At 36.0% G+C, this 16,058-nt stretch overlaps 2 protein-coding genes across 2 annotated transcripts in view; one reads left to right on the top strand and one right to left on the bottom strand.

Moving 5' to 3' along the window:
• Positions 1 to 4,085, bottom strand: part of ncbp2 (nuclear cap binding protein subunit 2) — a 4,544-nt gene extending 459 nt beyond the window's left edge. The window contains exons 1-3 of the mRNA XM_016276566.1: positions 3,978 to 4,085; positions 3,047 to 3,228; positions 447 to 585 (exon numbers count right to left, since the gene is read on the bottom strand). Of these exons, the coding sequence (XP_016132052.1) occupies positions 447 to 585; positions 3,047 to 3,228; positions 3,978 to 4,052 (396 nt within the window). The 5' untranslated portion in view covers positions 4,053 to 4,085. The remainder of the gene's footprint in view (positions 1 to 446; positions 586 to 3,046; positions 3,229 to 3,977) is intronic.
• Positions 4,086 to 4,462: 377 nt separating this feature from the next.
• Positions 4,463 to 16,058, top strand: part of sirt7 (sirtuin 7) — a 24,323-nt gene continuing 12,727 nt past the window's right edge. Inside the window, 4 exon segments of the mRNA XM_071582391.1 lie at positions 4,463 to 4,558; positions 9,248 to 9,256; positions 9,700 to 9,837; positions 12,036 to 12,140. Of these exon segments, the coding sequence (XP_071438492.1) occupies positions 4,463 to 4,558; positions 9,248 to 9,256; positions 9,700 to 9,837; positions 12,036 to 12,140 (348 nt within the window).

The following is a 16,058-nucleotide window of genomic DNA, read 5'->3' as shown; positions in this document are numbered from 1 at the left end:
TTGCATAATATATGTATGTGTGCTGTGTATATTTATTATGAATATATAAATACACACACATGCATGTATATATTTAAAATATATATATTTCATATAAATTATATGAATATAAATATTGACATGTATATGTATATTTTCAAAATGTATACTGTATGTGGTGAAAAATTTAAGGGGGTCTGAATACTTTCCGTACCCACTGTATATAAATATACACAGTACACACACATATATATTATGCAAACAAAAACTTTTATTTTGTATGTGATTAATCGTTTGACAGCATTAATATATATATATATTCAGAATAGAAGCATGAAAATGGCCTCGTGCTTCTGGACCTCAATTATATGATTTTTTTGCTAGTAACAAAAAAAAACATGTTCCTGAAATATGGATGTAATAATTATTGTGATCATAGTTATATCATTGTGTGCTTTATCACTTACCTGCCCGCCTGACTTGCCCCGGCCAAACTGTCTGCCCTCTTTAAAGCCTGCGTCCCAGTCTGTTCGGATGATCCGGTCATCCAGCCTCGTGCCATTAATAAACCTCATAGCATGCTCAGCATCAGCACGAGTGTAATACCTTCACATCAGTGGTTAAAGAACTGACACTAGTTTCACAGTCCCGGTGTCTGAAAGCAGAAGTCTTAGCCCAAATTCAAATGTGATCGTGATCAAAGGTGTTGGAGTTATTTTAAAGAACTAATATATCAAAGGAAATTAAATGACTTCATACTAATCTCAAACACTGATGAGGAATTATGCAAAAGTTGCAATTCCTAAAGAGATAGTTCCCCCCTTAAAATAATAGAAAATTTATGAATTCTAAACCCATTTTCACACATAGAGCACATCAAATATGGTAAACGGAAGCTCAAATATGCCGTTTTGATGGAATCGAATTTAAAGCAGGGACAGAAATCACTCAGGTTTAATTAAAAATATCTTCATTTGTCTTTTAAAACTGACCTAACAGGGCTCTACAGTGCGCCCGAAAACTACTGCGTGCGACTATGAACAATGTTTTAGGAGCACCAGTGCGACTGACCAGATCTTCATCATACTTGTGATTGCGCTCAGAGGAGCTTCAAAGCTTTCTACGTGTGTTTGCAGCATTGAGTAATGTATCACAGACATATCTCATGAATCCTTTCATAAGCAAAGTGTAGACAGGGTGTAAATAAGAGATTCATTGCGCAGTGTAGAGAGCTTTGTTGATTACAAGAAGTTAATATTAAGTGACTTACATTGTCTGATTTTGCTCTATTTCATCGTCGAAAATAGATTTAACCCTTGTGCGACCTTTTGGACATTTTTGTCCTTTTCAGTTTTGTTTTTTGATCATTTTGCCTGTGTTATTGCCAACTGCATACATTTTGGCACAGGTGTGTATTTTTATTGGAATTTCACTTCCATTTCCTTTAATAAATCTGTTTTGCACTAGGTACAAAAAATTGTTCCTCTCAGGACCTTAAGGACAAAAATGTCCCCATTGAAACTGCTATTTTTAATCGCAGTGCCATTTAACTGTAAAATGATGCCATTTTTGTTGATAGGCTTTCATTATATTGGCAAGGCTTTAAAATTAAATGTTTTATTATTTTTTACCAGATGGTGCCATTTTTTCAAGTTTGACCTATAAAGAAAATACTGGCTTTATTCTTGTTTTCTGCTTCTGCATATTATAGAGCCAATTGGATAAATAATGCAGCTATAATTGTGTGGGTGTGTTGGTAAGGATGTCAGAGTGTGGTTTGCATGCGTGTCATAAAAAAAAAAATTTGTGTGTGTGTTCTTGTAATATTTGAGAGAAGAACTCTACTGCAAATCACAAATCCAACCACTGTGTGCACCAGCAGAGTTTTGCTGGCATCTAATGGGGAAATGTGGTACTGCGCCCAAACAAAATCTTACTGACAGCTCATTTTTTGAGATATCAACCTCAAATTTGGAACACAACTTGTTTAGATTTATGGCTTTGATTTTCTAGCAGGTATAGAGTTCAACATGTTTCATAAAATATATATTTTATATAAAACATTGTTCATAAATCATTTTCATAAACCTAAAACATCTAGAACTTTTTTTTTTGGTTTCACTTTTTAAAAATGTTTTACTTCAACAATAATCTGCCATGGGTCTTCTTTAAAATGAGACCAAACTTAACTCTATGCTCCCAAGCTTCACATTTTTATGACCTTTTTGTCCACTATGGACCTGTGTAACTTTTTTTAATTGACGCACACGGGTTAAACAAAGTAACAGCTCAGCCGCTGCGCATCTCCATTCAAACACAGCGGTGTTTCGTTTATGAATGAACTCTGTTTTTAAATGAATCTAGTGAGTCAGTGATTCATGATTACCCATTCATAAAGACGTCACTTGCTTCATTCCTGAATGAATCAGCCGTTCGAATGAATCAATTGAATGAATGATTCAGTGATAAAATCAGTGACTTGCCGCCACCTGCTGGCAGTTTTAGTTTCATTTTTAAAGTATCTTTTCAGTTATTTAAATCTTTTAATATTTCTGTATTCAACATTTTATATTTAAAACTAAAACATTACCCTCCACATGAATTTATGGATTTAATCGCACTCATGCCACCTCTGAGCCTCGTTAAGTGTCTGAAAATACACCTACACGCCACTTGTGTGTTCTTCAGTGCCACCGCTGTACAAATTAATTTTGTTAATACAATTAATGACATACTTTCAATAAAGTTTTTAAAAAATGCCATTACAAAGGTAAAAACAAATTTCCACTGTAAATCACTTTAAGGAGTCAAATATCACCTCGTAATGGAAAGGCACATTTTTAATAACATTTTGAATTATTGATTAGAAGGTGCTCCTAAAAAGAAAAGTAAGCGTAGAGCCCTGCCTAAAGTCTGAGGTGAGTAAATGACAGTTTTGGTGGACTGTGCCTTTAAAAGTTTGCAGCAGCAAACAAATGTCAAGTTTAATTTGAACTGCCAGAAAGAGAATCAATGACAGCATTAAAAGCAGCATTTCACACCCCCTGGTCCTGAGCTGGAAGGATACTCAACGAAACAGAAGCCGCAGGCGGTCTTCTTGACTTTGTCGAGGCCGATGACGATCCTCTTGACGTCTCCGCTCTTGGAGAAGAGCTCGTGCACCTGCTCCTCTGTGGTGTAGAAGGACAGGTTTCCCACATACAGCGAGCAGCTCTGCTTCAGCAGCTTCTCCTGCTCGTAACGGTTGCCCTGCAGAGATGTCCAGAGTCCCTCCCAGCCACCGAGAAGCTGCTGCACACCTCTAGCACCAACAGCTTCATCTTTGGGATCACAGTGGTTTTGTTTTGTTTTGTTTGTTTTTAAATGAGAAACACAGCAGGGACACATTAAACTGATAATGTTACAGAAGACTTCCATTTTAAAATCAAAGAGCTCTATAAAAAACACTGATCACTATTACACTGGAACAAAAGCATCAAATCAGCAGATTAGAATGATTTCTGAAGGATAGGGAAAAGTGCTATACAAATAAAAACATGTAAAGGCTGCTGGAAATAGATATAAAATATAATAAAATAGAAAACAGTCATTTAAATTGTAATAATAATTCCCAGTATTGCGTTTTTTTGGACTTTTTTTAATCAATTAATGCAGCTTTGGTGAACAACAAGTCTGTATCTAACATGCCTTTTTAAAGGAACTGTATGCATTAAACAATTAAACACTGAATCTATTGGCGTAATGGATATAATAAATACTGAATATGTATTATCCAAGGGACTGCTTCACAAAAGGCCAACTGTAATGTGGAAGGTTTTTTATAAACACATTAATCGAGGAACATAAAATATACACATTTGCAAAAAATATATATATTAAATAAACAATTAAGTTTGTATAATCTATAAATGAAAAATAAACAATAATATGACGAGGAAAGAACAAATAAAAGGTGCCAGAATGTTTATCAGAAGGAAAAACACACCTCAAATGCTCACCTTAAAATCTTGGTCTCTATACTGGCTTATATCCATATATGAGTCGCTGAAAAGAGCATTTAATTTAATAGACATAGTGAAATTAATAAAATTAATTCAGATTCAGAAAAACTGTCCTTCTTCTTCTTCTTCTTCTTTCAGTTCGCAGTGGTATAACAGTGCATTACCGCCTCCTACTGTTAACTAAACACAGACCACTGTGAACTCAATACACACAAACTCAGATGCCTTTATTTGTGTATATATATAATAATACATGTTTTAAAAACGTTTTAGAAGGGTTTTAGAGGACTTTTGTTTACTTTTCAACTACTTAAGCTAAGAGTCACCCAGCTAAACCATCTCTGTCAGGCTGGTAAATATAAAATTAAAAAATTATTTATTTATTTATTTGTTCATTCATTCATTCATTCATTCCACTTCTCACTTGTTTCGCGCAAATATCGCTTTGTCCCGCGAGATCGGCGTCACTGGTGAGCTCCAGCATGGACGCGAACACAGACAGCGGCTCGTCTGCGTGAGCAGAAAGAAAACAGCGAGAAAAGGCGAAAATAATACAGCGAGAGAAACAACGACAGACCGTATGACCACGACGCATTATATTAATAACACGTAACGTCTTTATAATAAACTCGCATGAGCCGAAACTGTAACGACGCGAAACACAGAGCAGTAACGTTACAGAGCTAATCTTCATACCGCAGTAAAGATAAGTTTGCGGTTTGATTTTCAGATTTCTTTTGGCTATAAATACACAGTGCGCTGTCATAGACATGAAAATAAAACCGAGTGTCGTTTTCCATGATTTGTGAATTCAGGTGACGCTGTCCTCCTGGCCGAAATCAGGTTTTTTTTTCGTTGCGACTCTCAATTTTATAATGCCTATAGCTCCAAAAGTTGTACATTTAGAGGATTGAAACCGGTGTCATAGTCACCAGCTCGATTTGTACATTTTTTCATAAGGAATGTGAAAAATAGGCGTTCTTTATGTTTAACGTCTATTACCAATAAACACGCAGGCTGCTCGAATACAAAAACATTGTTTTTTTATGGAACGATTTTCCGGACAATTTTCAATAATGCAGGATTTGCAATTGCATTTGGATTATGTCACAATTTATGCGTCCACATATTGAAAACGCAATTGAAAACACAATTTGCTATTCTATTTGAAAATTGTCCGGAAAATCGTTCCATAGTTTTTAGGTCAAACTCGATTTGTGAAAACTTTCCCAAACACAGTTTATCGCGTGTCTTTGTTTCGCTTTGCACTGCTCTTTTTTTCTTCTGTTATAATGTCATACGTTGCAGTTCCAGTGAATAATGGTTTTCCAAGCCATTAGATAAATCATACACGGCTCTAATAGACTATTGTGATTTGTGTAATCTTTCACAATATAAAGGTTTGGTTGTTTTACCTTACCTTTTATGAGTCCTTGGCTTCTATTTTCTGTTTTGCTAAAGGTTTCACAGTATAGTTTTTGTTATTTAACCCTTCCCTGAGGCCTTAACTTAACTATTCTGATCTGTGGTAACTTTCAGAGGTAAGTACGAGTCAGCTGACCCTTCCCTTGTACGTCACTATTCTGATCTGTGAAAACATTCAGTTTGGCTCAGCTGACCCTGCCCTGAGTCACTAACATCACTATTCTGATCTGTGAAAACTTTCACAGTTCAGTTTGGGTCAGCTGACCCTTCCCTGAGACACTAACATCACTATTCTGATCTGTGAAAACTTTCACAGTTCAGTTTGGGTCAGCTGACCCTTCCCTGAGACACTAACATCACTATTCTGATCTGTGAAAACTTTCACAGTTCAGTTTGGGTCAGCTGACCCTTCCCTGAGACACTAACATCACTATTCTGATCTGTGAAAACAGTGATGTTAGTGACTCAGGGAAGGGTCAGCTGACCCTTCCCTGGGTCATCTACATCCCTATTTTGATCTGTGAAAACTTTCACAGGTCCGTTTGGGTCAGCTGACCCTTCCCTGTCTTTATAATGATACGTATAAGGACATTTTTTTTTACATCTGTATACAAGTATATGCATATATTGTTGTTTATTTAAATTATATTATTATTTTTATATATTCTATTATTCCGTTTTTCTTTTCTTGATTATTACTGTTTTATCCTGCAATGTATCTACAAAAATATAGTATATAAATCAGTCCCTATATCTTTATTATTTTTGCTTATTTAATATTTATTTTTATTTATTTGCTTAACTACATTTTGTTTTTCTTCTTTCTTCACTCGCTCCCATTTATATGTATGTATGTATGTATGTATGTACAGTGGATATCGAAATAATCACCCCCTTTAATATATTCACAAATGAAGATGGACAGTTTTTGTTTTGTTTATTCATTGCAACTTATAACATCCAAGTGAAAGATATAAAACCAACAAGTCAGGAAAAAAAAATCAGAATCACAAAGTTCGCAAAAGGATCACCCCCTTGTTTTTTTTGTCTTTTTAATTACAGCTTTTAGTTTGTTGGGATATGTCGCTACTTCAATATTTGTCCACTCTTCTTTGCAGAATTGCTCAAGTTCAAGTGTATTTGAATAAATATCACAAATCTAAAAGGTGTGCATTATAACGGAGACCTACATGAACACTTCACAGTTGGTTGTGTTACTGTAAGTAATTTTCCTCAAATGCTATTGAAGTTAGAAAAGTGTATACCAATGTCGTATGTAACTTTAGAGACGGTCCCTAGATTTGCGAATATCGAGTGCCGGGAAATGACACCTCTGCAGGGGTGTGAAGTAACGAATTACAAATACTCACGTTACAGTAATTAAGTAGTTTTTATCAGTAAATGTACTTTTTTGAGTAGTTTAAAAATGGTGTACTTTTACTTGAGTACATTTTAAGTGATGTATCGGTACTTTTCCTCCGCTATTTTCCTCCGTTTGTGGTCGTTACATGCTTATTTTAAATTTTATTTTTATCCATCAACGTGATTGGATAGAGAGTAATAGGTCTCGTGACTTTCGTCAAATCAAATTGTGCATAGAAAACTTTAACCGCCAACTGTTTTTCATGGCTGCTGGAAGCGCATTCTTCAAGCATCAATTCAGTCGCATCTTCCTCTAACTTAATGTTAAGGTAAATTTCGGATTTCTGCTTACTAAATGATTTGTATATATGCTTGCCTATCTACACGGCCTGAAATTTGGTGTGAGGTTGCGGCTATTGCGTACAGTGTTAACTCCTGCAAGTGCCACGTTCGGTAAATTCCCCACTCACTTATGAGACGCGCGAGCTGCGCTGCCTCGTCTTTCTCTCTCTCGCGCATGCGTTCTGCAGCAGTCACTTGGATAAGTCGTTGTTGCTTGTTGACTTTTGATGAGTTTGAGCGCGCTGTGAAAAAGTGTGTTGGAAACACAAATTGAGGACCAAATCTGCACCTTATTGATGACCCGGGGCGTTAATATACTGCATCTGTGCCAGCACGTGATGTAATAAAACTGCAGCTCGTTAATAAACGTTTTTATCCATTTTATCCACCTTTTTCTTGTCGTAAAAATGGGCGCGGCCATTTGTAAATTATATGGGTCTGGCTTCCGGTCTCATCTGCGTCCACTCCGTCCAGCTATTTTTAGCTGAACAAAACAGTTCGTTTTGCTGCTTGATATTGAAAGTTGGTGTGTCTTATCATATTATTTTAATGTATTATCTGAAATTATGAACACACTGGATTGTAGTGCAAACAGTTTTACCGTTTACTGCACATTGTTATTCTCCTCGTTATTTACCTACAGCGGCTAATGAACCGGAAGTCTAACCCACAGGCTTACTTCCGCGTTGAAGAAAAAGGTGGATACAATCCGCCTTTATTTAGCAAGTGCACTCACGCATAAACATCAACATAACAATTCGAGTAAAAGGTATGGCATGAATTTGACATCCTTCTAGAACAATGTGCATTTATGTCAAAATTGTAACATAATTTATCAAGTTTAGTTATTCTTATTTCTTTATTGCAAAACGCTAAAACTGGCACCGTTTTGGAGAGAAATGGGCTCTCATTTGAACCCATATCATGGTGTGTGATGCTGAACTATGAGTTTCTAATGGTGTTTGTAATTTGCACTGTTCTAAACATTTAATATTTTGTGTGCAATAACAGCATGCTGTCTCAGTGGCTTTACACATGATTTTAAATCTATTTTTTCAAACTTTTTGATTTAAATGGGGATGATTGTACTGAGAATAACTCATTTATTCTTCAACTGAATACTGTTTCCGTGCTGTTTTGATGTATTTTAAAGAGTTGGCAGTCAAAATTAAAATTGCTGGATGATATTCTTTATGACAAATAAGATAATGTGAATTACAGAATGTAGAATGTTACTACATTGGATTTACACCATGCATCTCCTGTCAGCGGGAAAGCTGCGCCCCCGGCTATCACAAGACCCGACCAAGTGCATGGTTGACACCCTCTCATTAGCATGTTGTGCAGAGGAAAAATAAATGCGGAACTACATTCAGAAATAAATGACTGATCAAAGGAAAATAAATAGGATGAGTTTAGCATTTCCTTAAACATTTTCCATTTGCCCACCAATTTATTTGATTTATTTGCCTACTTTAATCACGTTTAATTATTTCTATATGTATTTAAACAAGAATTTGTGTATTTATACACTTATTTATTTATCTGAAAATTTGAACGTTTTCACAGATCAGAATAGTGATGTTAGTGACTCAGGGAAGGGTCAGCTGACCCATAGTGAACTGTGAAAGTTTTCACAGATCAGAATAGTGATGTTAGTGACCGAACCGTTATCTGACCATAACTGCACTGTGAACGTTTTCACAAATCAAAATAGTGATGTAAATGAATCAGGGAAGGGTTAACTGACCCAACACTGCACTGTGAAACTTTTGCAAATCAGAATATTGAAGCCAAGTACTCAAGGAACGGTACAACAACCAAAACTTTATTGTCAAACAAAGTGTACAATTGTATGTGTGTATGTGCTCATTTACCTAATGAATTGGAAACCGTTATTCACAGGAACAGCACCGAATGACATTATTATAGGCTACAAAAAACGGGGGGCAGAGCAAAGAGAAACAAAGACACGCAATAAACTGTGTTTGGGAAAGTTTTCACAAATCGTGTTTGACCTAAAACAATGTTTTTGTATTCGAGCAGTCTGCGTGTTTATTGGTAATAGACATTAAACATAAAGAACGCCTATTTTTCACATTCCTTATAGCGGACTTACCAAGGGGTTTACGGACAAGATCTTAACTGTGGAAAAAATTTACAAATCGAGCTGGGGAATATGACACCGGTTTCAATCCTCTAAATGTCCAACTTTTGGAGCTATAGGCATTATAAAATTGAGAGTCGCAACGAAAAAAAACCTGATTTCGGCCAGGAGGACAGCGTCACCTGAATTCACAAATCATGGAGAACAACACTCGGTTTTATTTTCATGTCTATGACAGCGCACTGTGTATTTATAGCCAAAAGAAACACAGTTTGTGCCCAAAAAGTGCCGTTGCTAGTACAGTTACATTATGAAAACCGGTGGTTTTGTGCCACTTCCACCGTGTAATCAACGAAATGAAATCTCAGAAGGATTTTCTGAAAGCCTCTTGCAGTGTTTGAAGGAGCTCCAGTGTTATTTCACAGTCAGTGTACCAGTTGCTGCAGACTGAAGTGTGTGTCTGAGCTTCTCTCTCTGTGGCAGGTCTTCAGGCTCCTCCAGAAGGCCGAAGCAAAGCGGACGCAGGAGGACAGGGCTCTGCTGCAGGAGCATCAGGACACGGTGCAGGAGCTGAGCCGGAGACAGAGCCGCAGATCCCTGCTCAAGAGGAAACAGGAGGAGGTGGACATCAACAGCGCTTCTGCGGCTCTCAGAAACTCCTCCACCACCCTAAACCACATTAACATTAAACCGTTATTAACTCGGCGTTTCTGTTTTCCAGTACAAGTATGCAAGCATCCTCAAATCAAGATACATTCACTTGAGTAGCAAAATGAAGAAATTAAGTCTGGTTTTCTGAAAAAATTAACAAAATTAAGTAAGTTTATGGCAAGAACAAATATCTGTCGATGGGGAGTGAAAATCGTGTTGTCCTTTTAAAGGGGTCATATGATGCTGCTAAAAAGAACATTATTTTGTGTATTTGGTGTAATGAAATGTTTATGCGGTTTAAGGTTAAAAAAACACACTACAGCGAGAATAAAAGTTACGCCTTCTTTCTTTGCGTGAACATTTGGGCGGCGTTATGCAACTCTTCCCACATAGTGAGGTAGACATGTGGGGGCGTGTTAGAACGAGCCGTTTTAGGTAGGTGTGGCTGACTCTTAACTTTTATAAAGAATATCTCTTTGGATTTGAGACTTTAGTCTTTGCAACTTTACAGATCTTCTTTATGCACCAAGAGCTTGTAACACTCCAAAGAGAAAGGAACAATTGAAATCGCATCATATGACCCCTTTAAAGCACTTTAACAGAGATGCGAACAGGTAAAGGAGAAAAAAGGTGAGAACATTTCGCAGATCGGGGGCATGCTCCACACAGAATTTATTTTAAAGATATTTGCTTTACATTCTCATTTTTAGTTACTTTAAGGTATTTTTTAAATATTTTTTTATTACCTTATATGTCAAAAACTGTAATTTTTCACGCGCACACACAAAAAATATATAATTTAACATCTTATTGCAAAATTTTACAAAAATCAAGATTGAATATATGTGGTCAAAATCACATAAAGTATGAAGTGCTATTTAAGACAATATTGGCTGATTAGACCTAAAATGCATAATGTTTGCCCTCTCTCTCTCTTCACTGTTCCCACATCTCAGACCTCAAATACATAAAATATTACCCTTTTTAGACAGAGTAAAGATTAAAGAAAATACTGTGCAAAACCTATTGAAATAACCAGTTCTTTATTTAAAAACACATTCTCATTGGATCTAAGCAAATCTCAAAATGAGTTGTTACCAAAAGGTGAGGAGTTTGCATCTATAGTTTAATAGTCTTGAGCCCATTGACAGATGTTTTTTCTTGTTTTAATCATGAACACACTTCATTTTGATTGAATTTCACAGAAAACAAGACTTATAAGTGTCTTAATCTTGAATCTTTGGACATTTGCACTGGAAAACAAGTCAAAAATACTGATGAAGATTGAAGAACATTATTATCTATCTGTCATCTATCTGTTTATGGAAAATTCATTAATATTTTCCAACTTTGAAGTGTCTAATACAACTTATTGTGTGCTCCCTAAAGATTTCACTCAGATGTGGTTGACATAATGGGTTCCCTTCAATTTATTCCTTTAATTTGCTTTACTTGGTCTTAAATGTACTTAGATTTACATAAAACCTGCAGAAACTCTGATACAGATACTAAACATGCATTTGAATTTCTCATCCATTAATAAAAGCTGTCCTTCATTCAGGTGTAGCATGAATACATTCCCAGACACACACTACATCCAGTGATAAATGATAAATCTGGTATTTTGTTGAAGCAATAAGCACTTCGCGTCGTGCCTAACATGCCCCTTAGCTGTTATAAATTCACTGTAAACCACGGCATCACGGGGATTATTGCTTTTATAAGATGGTTATTCGATATATGTAGTTAGGTTTCACAGAATAAAACAGAGCAAATAAAGTGTAATGATATTTATAAAAACAGTATTCTTCCACCAAACAATGTAGTTCCTCAGAAACAGTTGTGGTTCCAACAAAGTGGTTGCCGAGCAACACACAGAAGTAAAGAAAGGTGTATGTTTGTAGAGTAATTTACAACAGCTTCGAACGCGGCTCAGCCAATCAGAATCAAGCACCGGAACTCTCCGTTTTAAAATGTCAAACAAATGATACTTTGTATTATTTTTGCAATTAACGATTTAATTTACGATTGAATCCAAAGGCTCCTCAAGTCCTGTGGCTTTGTCGGAATCTCCACCAATGCAGTTCACCTGTTTGATGAGTACTATGTATTTCATGAGCTATTTCTCGTATTGACTGGTGATATAAATGTGGTTGTGATGGTTGCAGGTGTTTGATGATGCTGAGAGCCTGAAGGCTAAAGTGAAGCAGCTGGAGGAGGCGCTGCAGCAGGCCAAGCATGTGGTCATCTACACCGGAGCAGGAATCAGCACGGTGCATCTGTCTCATAAACACAGTGGCTAGATAGAGTGCATTAAAACCATTCCTAATTTTGTATTACCAACAAAACAATATTGAAGTGTCATGAAACCCTAAAACACATTTTTTGAGGTGTTAACACATCCCAGCAAGCAATTTTGCATTTAAAAGACGTCTATTAGCCATCTAAACACAGCCCAGACATCTAGGCTAAAACAAGGCTAAATTTGGGCTGTCAGTGAAAATCTAATAGACGTCTAATCTTAGCCCAAGGATAGACTAGTCATCAATTAGACGGCTAATAAACGACTACATATATAAGTCTAATAGACGGTGAATGTGGGTCTAGGCCAGGGGTGGCGAACGTCAGTCCTGGAGAGCCGCAGCCCTGCAGAGTTTTGCTTCAACCCTAATCAAACACACCTGAACAAGATAATCAGAATCTGAAAGGTTATTAGGAAGCTACAGGCAGGTGAGCTTTAATTAGGGTTGGAGCTGAGCTCTGCAGGGCTGCGGCTCTCCAGGACCGGAGTTCGCCACCCCTGGTCTAGGCTAACACAAGGCTGAATTTGGGCTGTTAGTGAAAATTTAATAGAAGTCTAATCATAGCCCAAGAATAGACTAGTCATCAATTAGACAGCTATTAAACGACTACATATATACATCTAATAGACAACAAAATGGCAATCCATCCAAACAAATTCAATATACAGCTTTTATTTAAAAAAAATAACATTTTTGACAACTTAAGACAATACAAAATGATAAAAATACAAAAGAATTAATGACAAAATAAAATGTTATAAATACAATACACTTAAATATAAATATTATGGTAAAAAAATCAGGAATTTTTAACAACTTAAGATAATAAAAATGAAAAAATTAAATATTTTAAATAATTTAAGATATTTAAAGTCCCCCTGTAGTGAAAATCAAGTTTTTTTATGTTGTTTATTTGTCTATATGGTGTTTTTAATATGCCTTTAGACAAACCATGTGCCAATCTATTAATCAACACCATCAATACCTAAATGCATTACTTCAGAGTTATGTGGCCTCTAGAACCTTGCGTTCTGCAAGTGAAAGGTGTATTATTGTGCAATGTCAAAGAGGCACAAAATCACGGACTTTTTCATTAACTGTTCCCTCCTGGTGGAATAACCTGCCCAAATCAATCCGAACAGCTGAGTCCTTAACCATCTTCAAGAAACGACTAAAAACACATCTGTTCCACCTTTATTTGACCCTCTAACTCAATTTTAATTCTACTTTAACTGTATTTAGCTTCTTTTTTTATTTTTATTTAATTTCTATCTACTTGTTTTTGTGTGTGTGTGTGTGTGTGTATGTGTGTATGTCTGTGTGTGTATAATATATATATACACCTTGCTACGTGTACTGCGTTAGGCTAACCGAGACTTGTCATTTGCACTTATATATTGTTGCTCTTTTGTTAGTTTTGACTGCTTTTAGTGTCCTCATTTGTAAGTCGCTTTGGATAAAAGCGTCTGCTAAATGACTAAATGTAAATGTAAAACTGTAGTTTCCCAAAGGCTGACCCAAAAATACGGTTTGAAACAGCCCTCGGTTTGTTACATCACAAACCAATAACCAATCACGTCAAGGGATCGATTCCTATCACTAGCATGCAAAATATACCAATACCAGCACAAAACCAAAAATAAATTAAAGCAAAAAACCCATGAAGCTGTGGTTTAATGTGATTTTAGAACGGCTAACTTGCATTATAACGTAAAAGTAGCCCGGAGTCAGACCCACCTCTCCCGCATCGGCATCTGCACTTCACATGCATTGCTCGCGGGCGCAAATTAAGAATCACAAACGGCTGCATTCGAGTCTTCAAGGCATTTTAGGACACAACATCGTAAGTATCTTTAACGAATGTTACAGTATTCACTGTAGTTGTCCGCTAGTAAAAAGATAGTTTTATCAGTCATTATCCGTGTATGCCATTGTTTTGCGTTTACTACAGTTCAGTGGATCAGGAGGCACTGGCTGGTGTGACTGAGTGGAGGCGGGACTAATTTGCATATTCATAGATCAGCGTATAGTAAATGAGGCAAGGGTGTAGAGTTGCATTCAAGCTATTTTAAGGAATGAGAAAATTATTTTCACAAGAAAAAACATTTAAATATGTAATTTTGATGATCAAAGATAAGTTTTAAGGGATAAAATATTTGACTACAGGGGGACTTGTAGTCAAATGAAAAAAAATCTAATACAAATCAAGAGCATGTTATCACACTTAACATTAAAACATTACAGATAAATGACAACATAAAAAAAAGATGAACCCTTTTGTTGGTTTACTTTAAACAAATAAAACAACCAACTGTGAACTTAAAGGAAATTATTAATTATTGGTTTTATTTCTTGTTATTTCTTGTTTAAATGCTTCCCAACTGCATTCCTCAAGTCCAGCTCTGTTGCTGCCGGGAAGTTGGTCATCACAGCATCTGCCAAATAAGAAAGCTTGACATATTTATTTTTACTTTACACTTATTGTGACAAGGAGTCATTCTCTTTTGATTGGATGCCTACTAAAAACAAAAACGAGAGATATATATATAGTGTATCACCATTCAGTGTGTTAAAAAAGAGAAGCTCTCTGGTAAATGTTGTGTGTTTTATACACATACCTCTAATGACAAGAACAGTGCACTCTTTTCAAATGCCTCTTTCTGCAGCGGACCACCCCCCTTCCTGTTGAATTTGGACATGAGGGAATTTTTTTATATTTAAAATATAATACAGATTGAGGTGGTTAGCAATTGTGGTTTGTTATGTTTGACATTTCAAAATGACCAGTAAAGGAATTCTTTTTTAAATGTCTGATTTGCGTTGTAACTTATTGAGTATTGACACCACAATATTTGATTAATGTTGCACGTTTTGTAGGCTTTGCCTGCCCAGCATCCTTCTGGCACTGTCTTTGAGGTTTCTTCCTTCAACTCTGCACAACTTTGACACCTGCATAACACATGCCAATGTCAAGCGGGTAGTATTATATGTGTCAGTGTACAAGTGTTTACCAACCTTAAACATTGATGCCCATTGACCTGCAAGTTTTCTATCTCTAACCCTGTAAAACTATTTATTCCAACAGTTTAAGTTTTTCCAAAATTGTCTGGCACAACTGACTTCATAACAACACAGTGATAGCTGCTGTAACTACAAGCCCAGTACACACATTAACCTCAAATGTACATGGAATAATAAATTCACCCCTAGTCCCCTACCGTTTTATTACATTATGTTTTCTGTTTGTACTGTTTAGGTTTTAATGCTGCATTGCACATCTGAGCTATTTGCACTATTTTAATACTGCTGCAAACTTTTTATAATTGATAATTTTATATTGCCATTTTAAATTATTTGTATTCTTAAGCTTTACTGTCAGTTTGGAAGTTTCAAAATAAACCTTATTGTACTTGTACAATGACAAAGATATTCTATTCAATTAGCTCATGCTCTCTCTGTATCTAACAAGCCATTGTTCAGTCAATAATTAAAATAAATTATGGACTTTGTCAAAGATGAGAGCTTTAGTGAGGAAATGTTGTTTTGGAGTGTTTTTTTGTTTGTTTGTTTTTTTTACCATTGCTGCTCGGATCTTTTCAATTTCCAACCGCTTTTCCAGATGTTGAAACTCCTCCTCAGTTTATCCAATTCTTCTGAGTGTTCACTGTATAAATTACAGTCTTGCGCTGTTTTAAAATCGTTAGAGTTTGTAAACACATACAAATGATAAAAATTTTACTCTATTAAATTTTGCAATGAATCCTCTGAACACATGCGTGCTGAACCGTGGGCCTAGTCACGGATCACTACCAACTACGATCTGCTCCCTTCACTAAAATGTCACGGTTCCTAAACATGATAACAAATAATATAGATAAATAATGAACA

Source organism: Sinocyclocheilus grahami, unplaced genomic scaffold (genome assembly GCF_001515645.1).
Source record: "Sinocyclocheilus grahami isolate Dianchi unplaced genomic scaffold, SAMN03320097.WGS_v1.1 scaffold103.1, whole genome shotgun sequence".
Lineage (NCBI taxonomy): Eukaryota > Metazoa > Chordata > Actinopteri > Cypriniformes > Cyprinidae > Sinocyclocheilus > Sinocyclocheilus grahami.
This window is presented reverse-complemented; position numbering and strand designations above follow the sequence as displayed.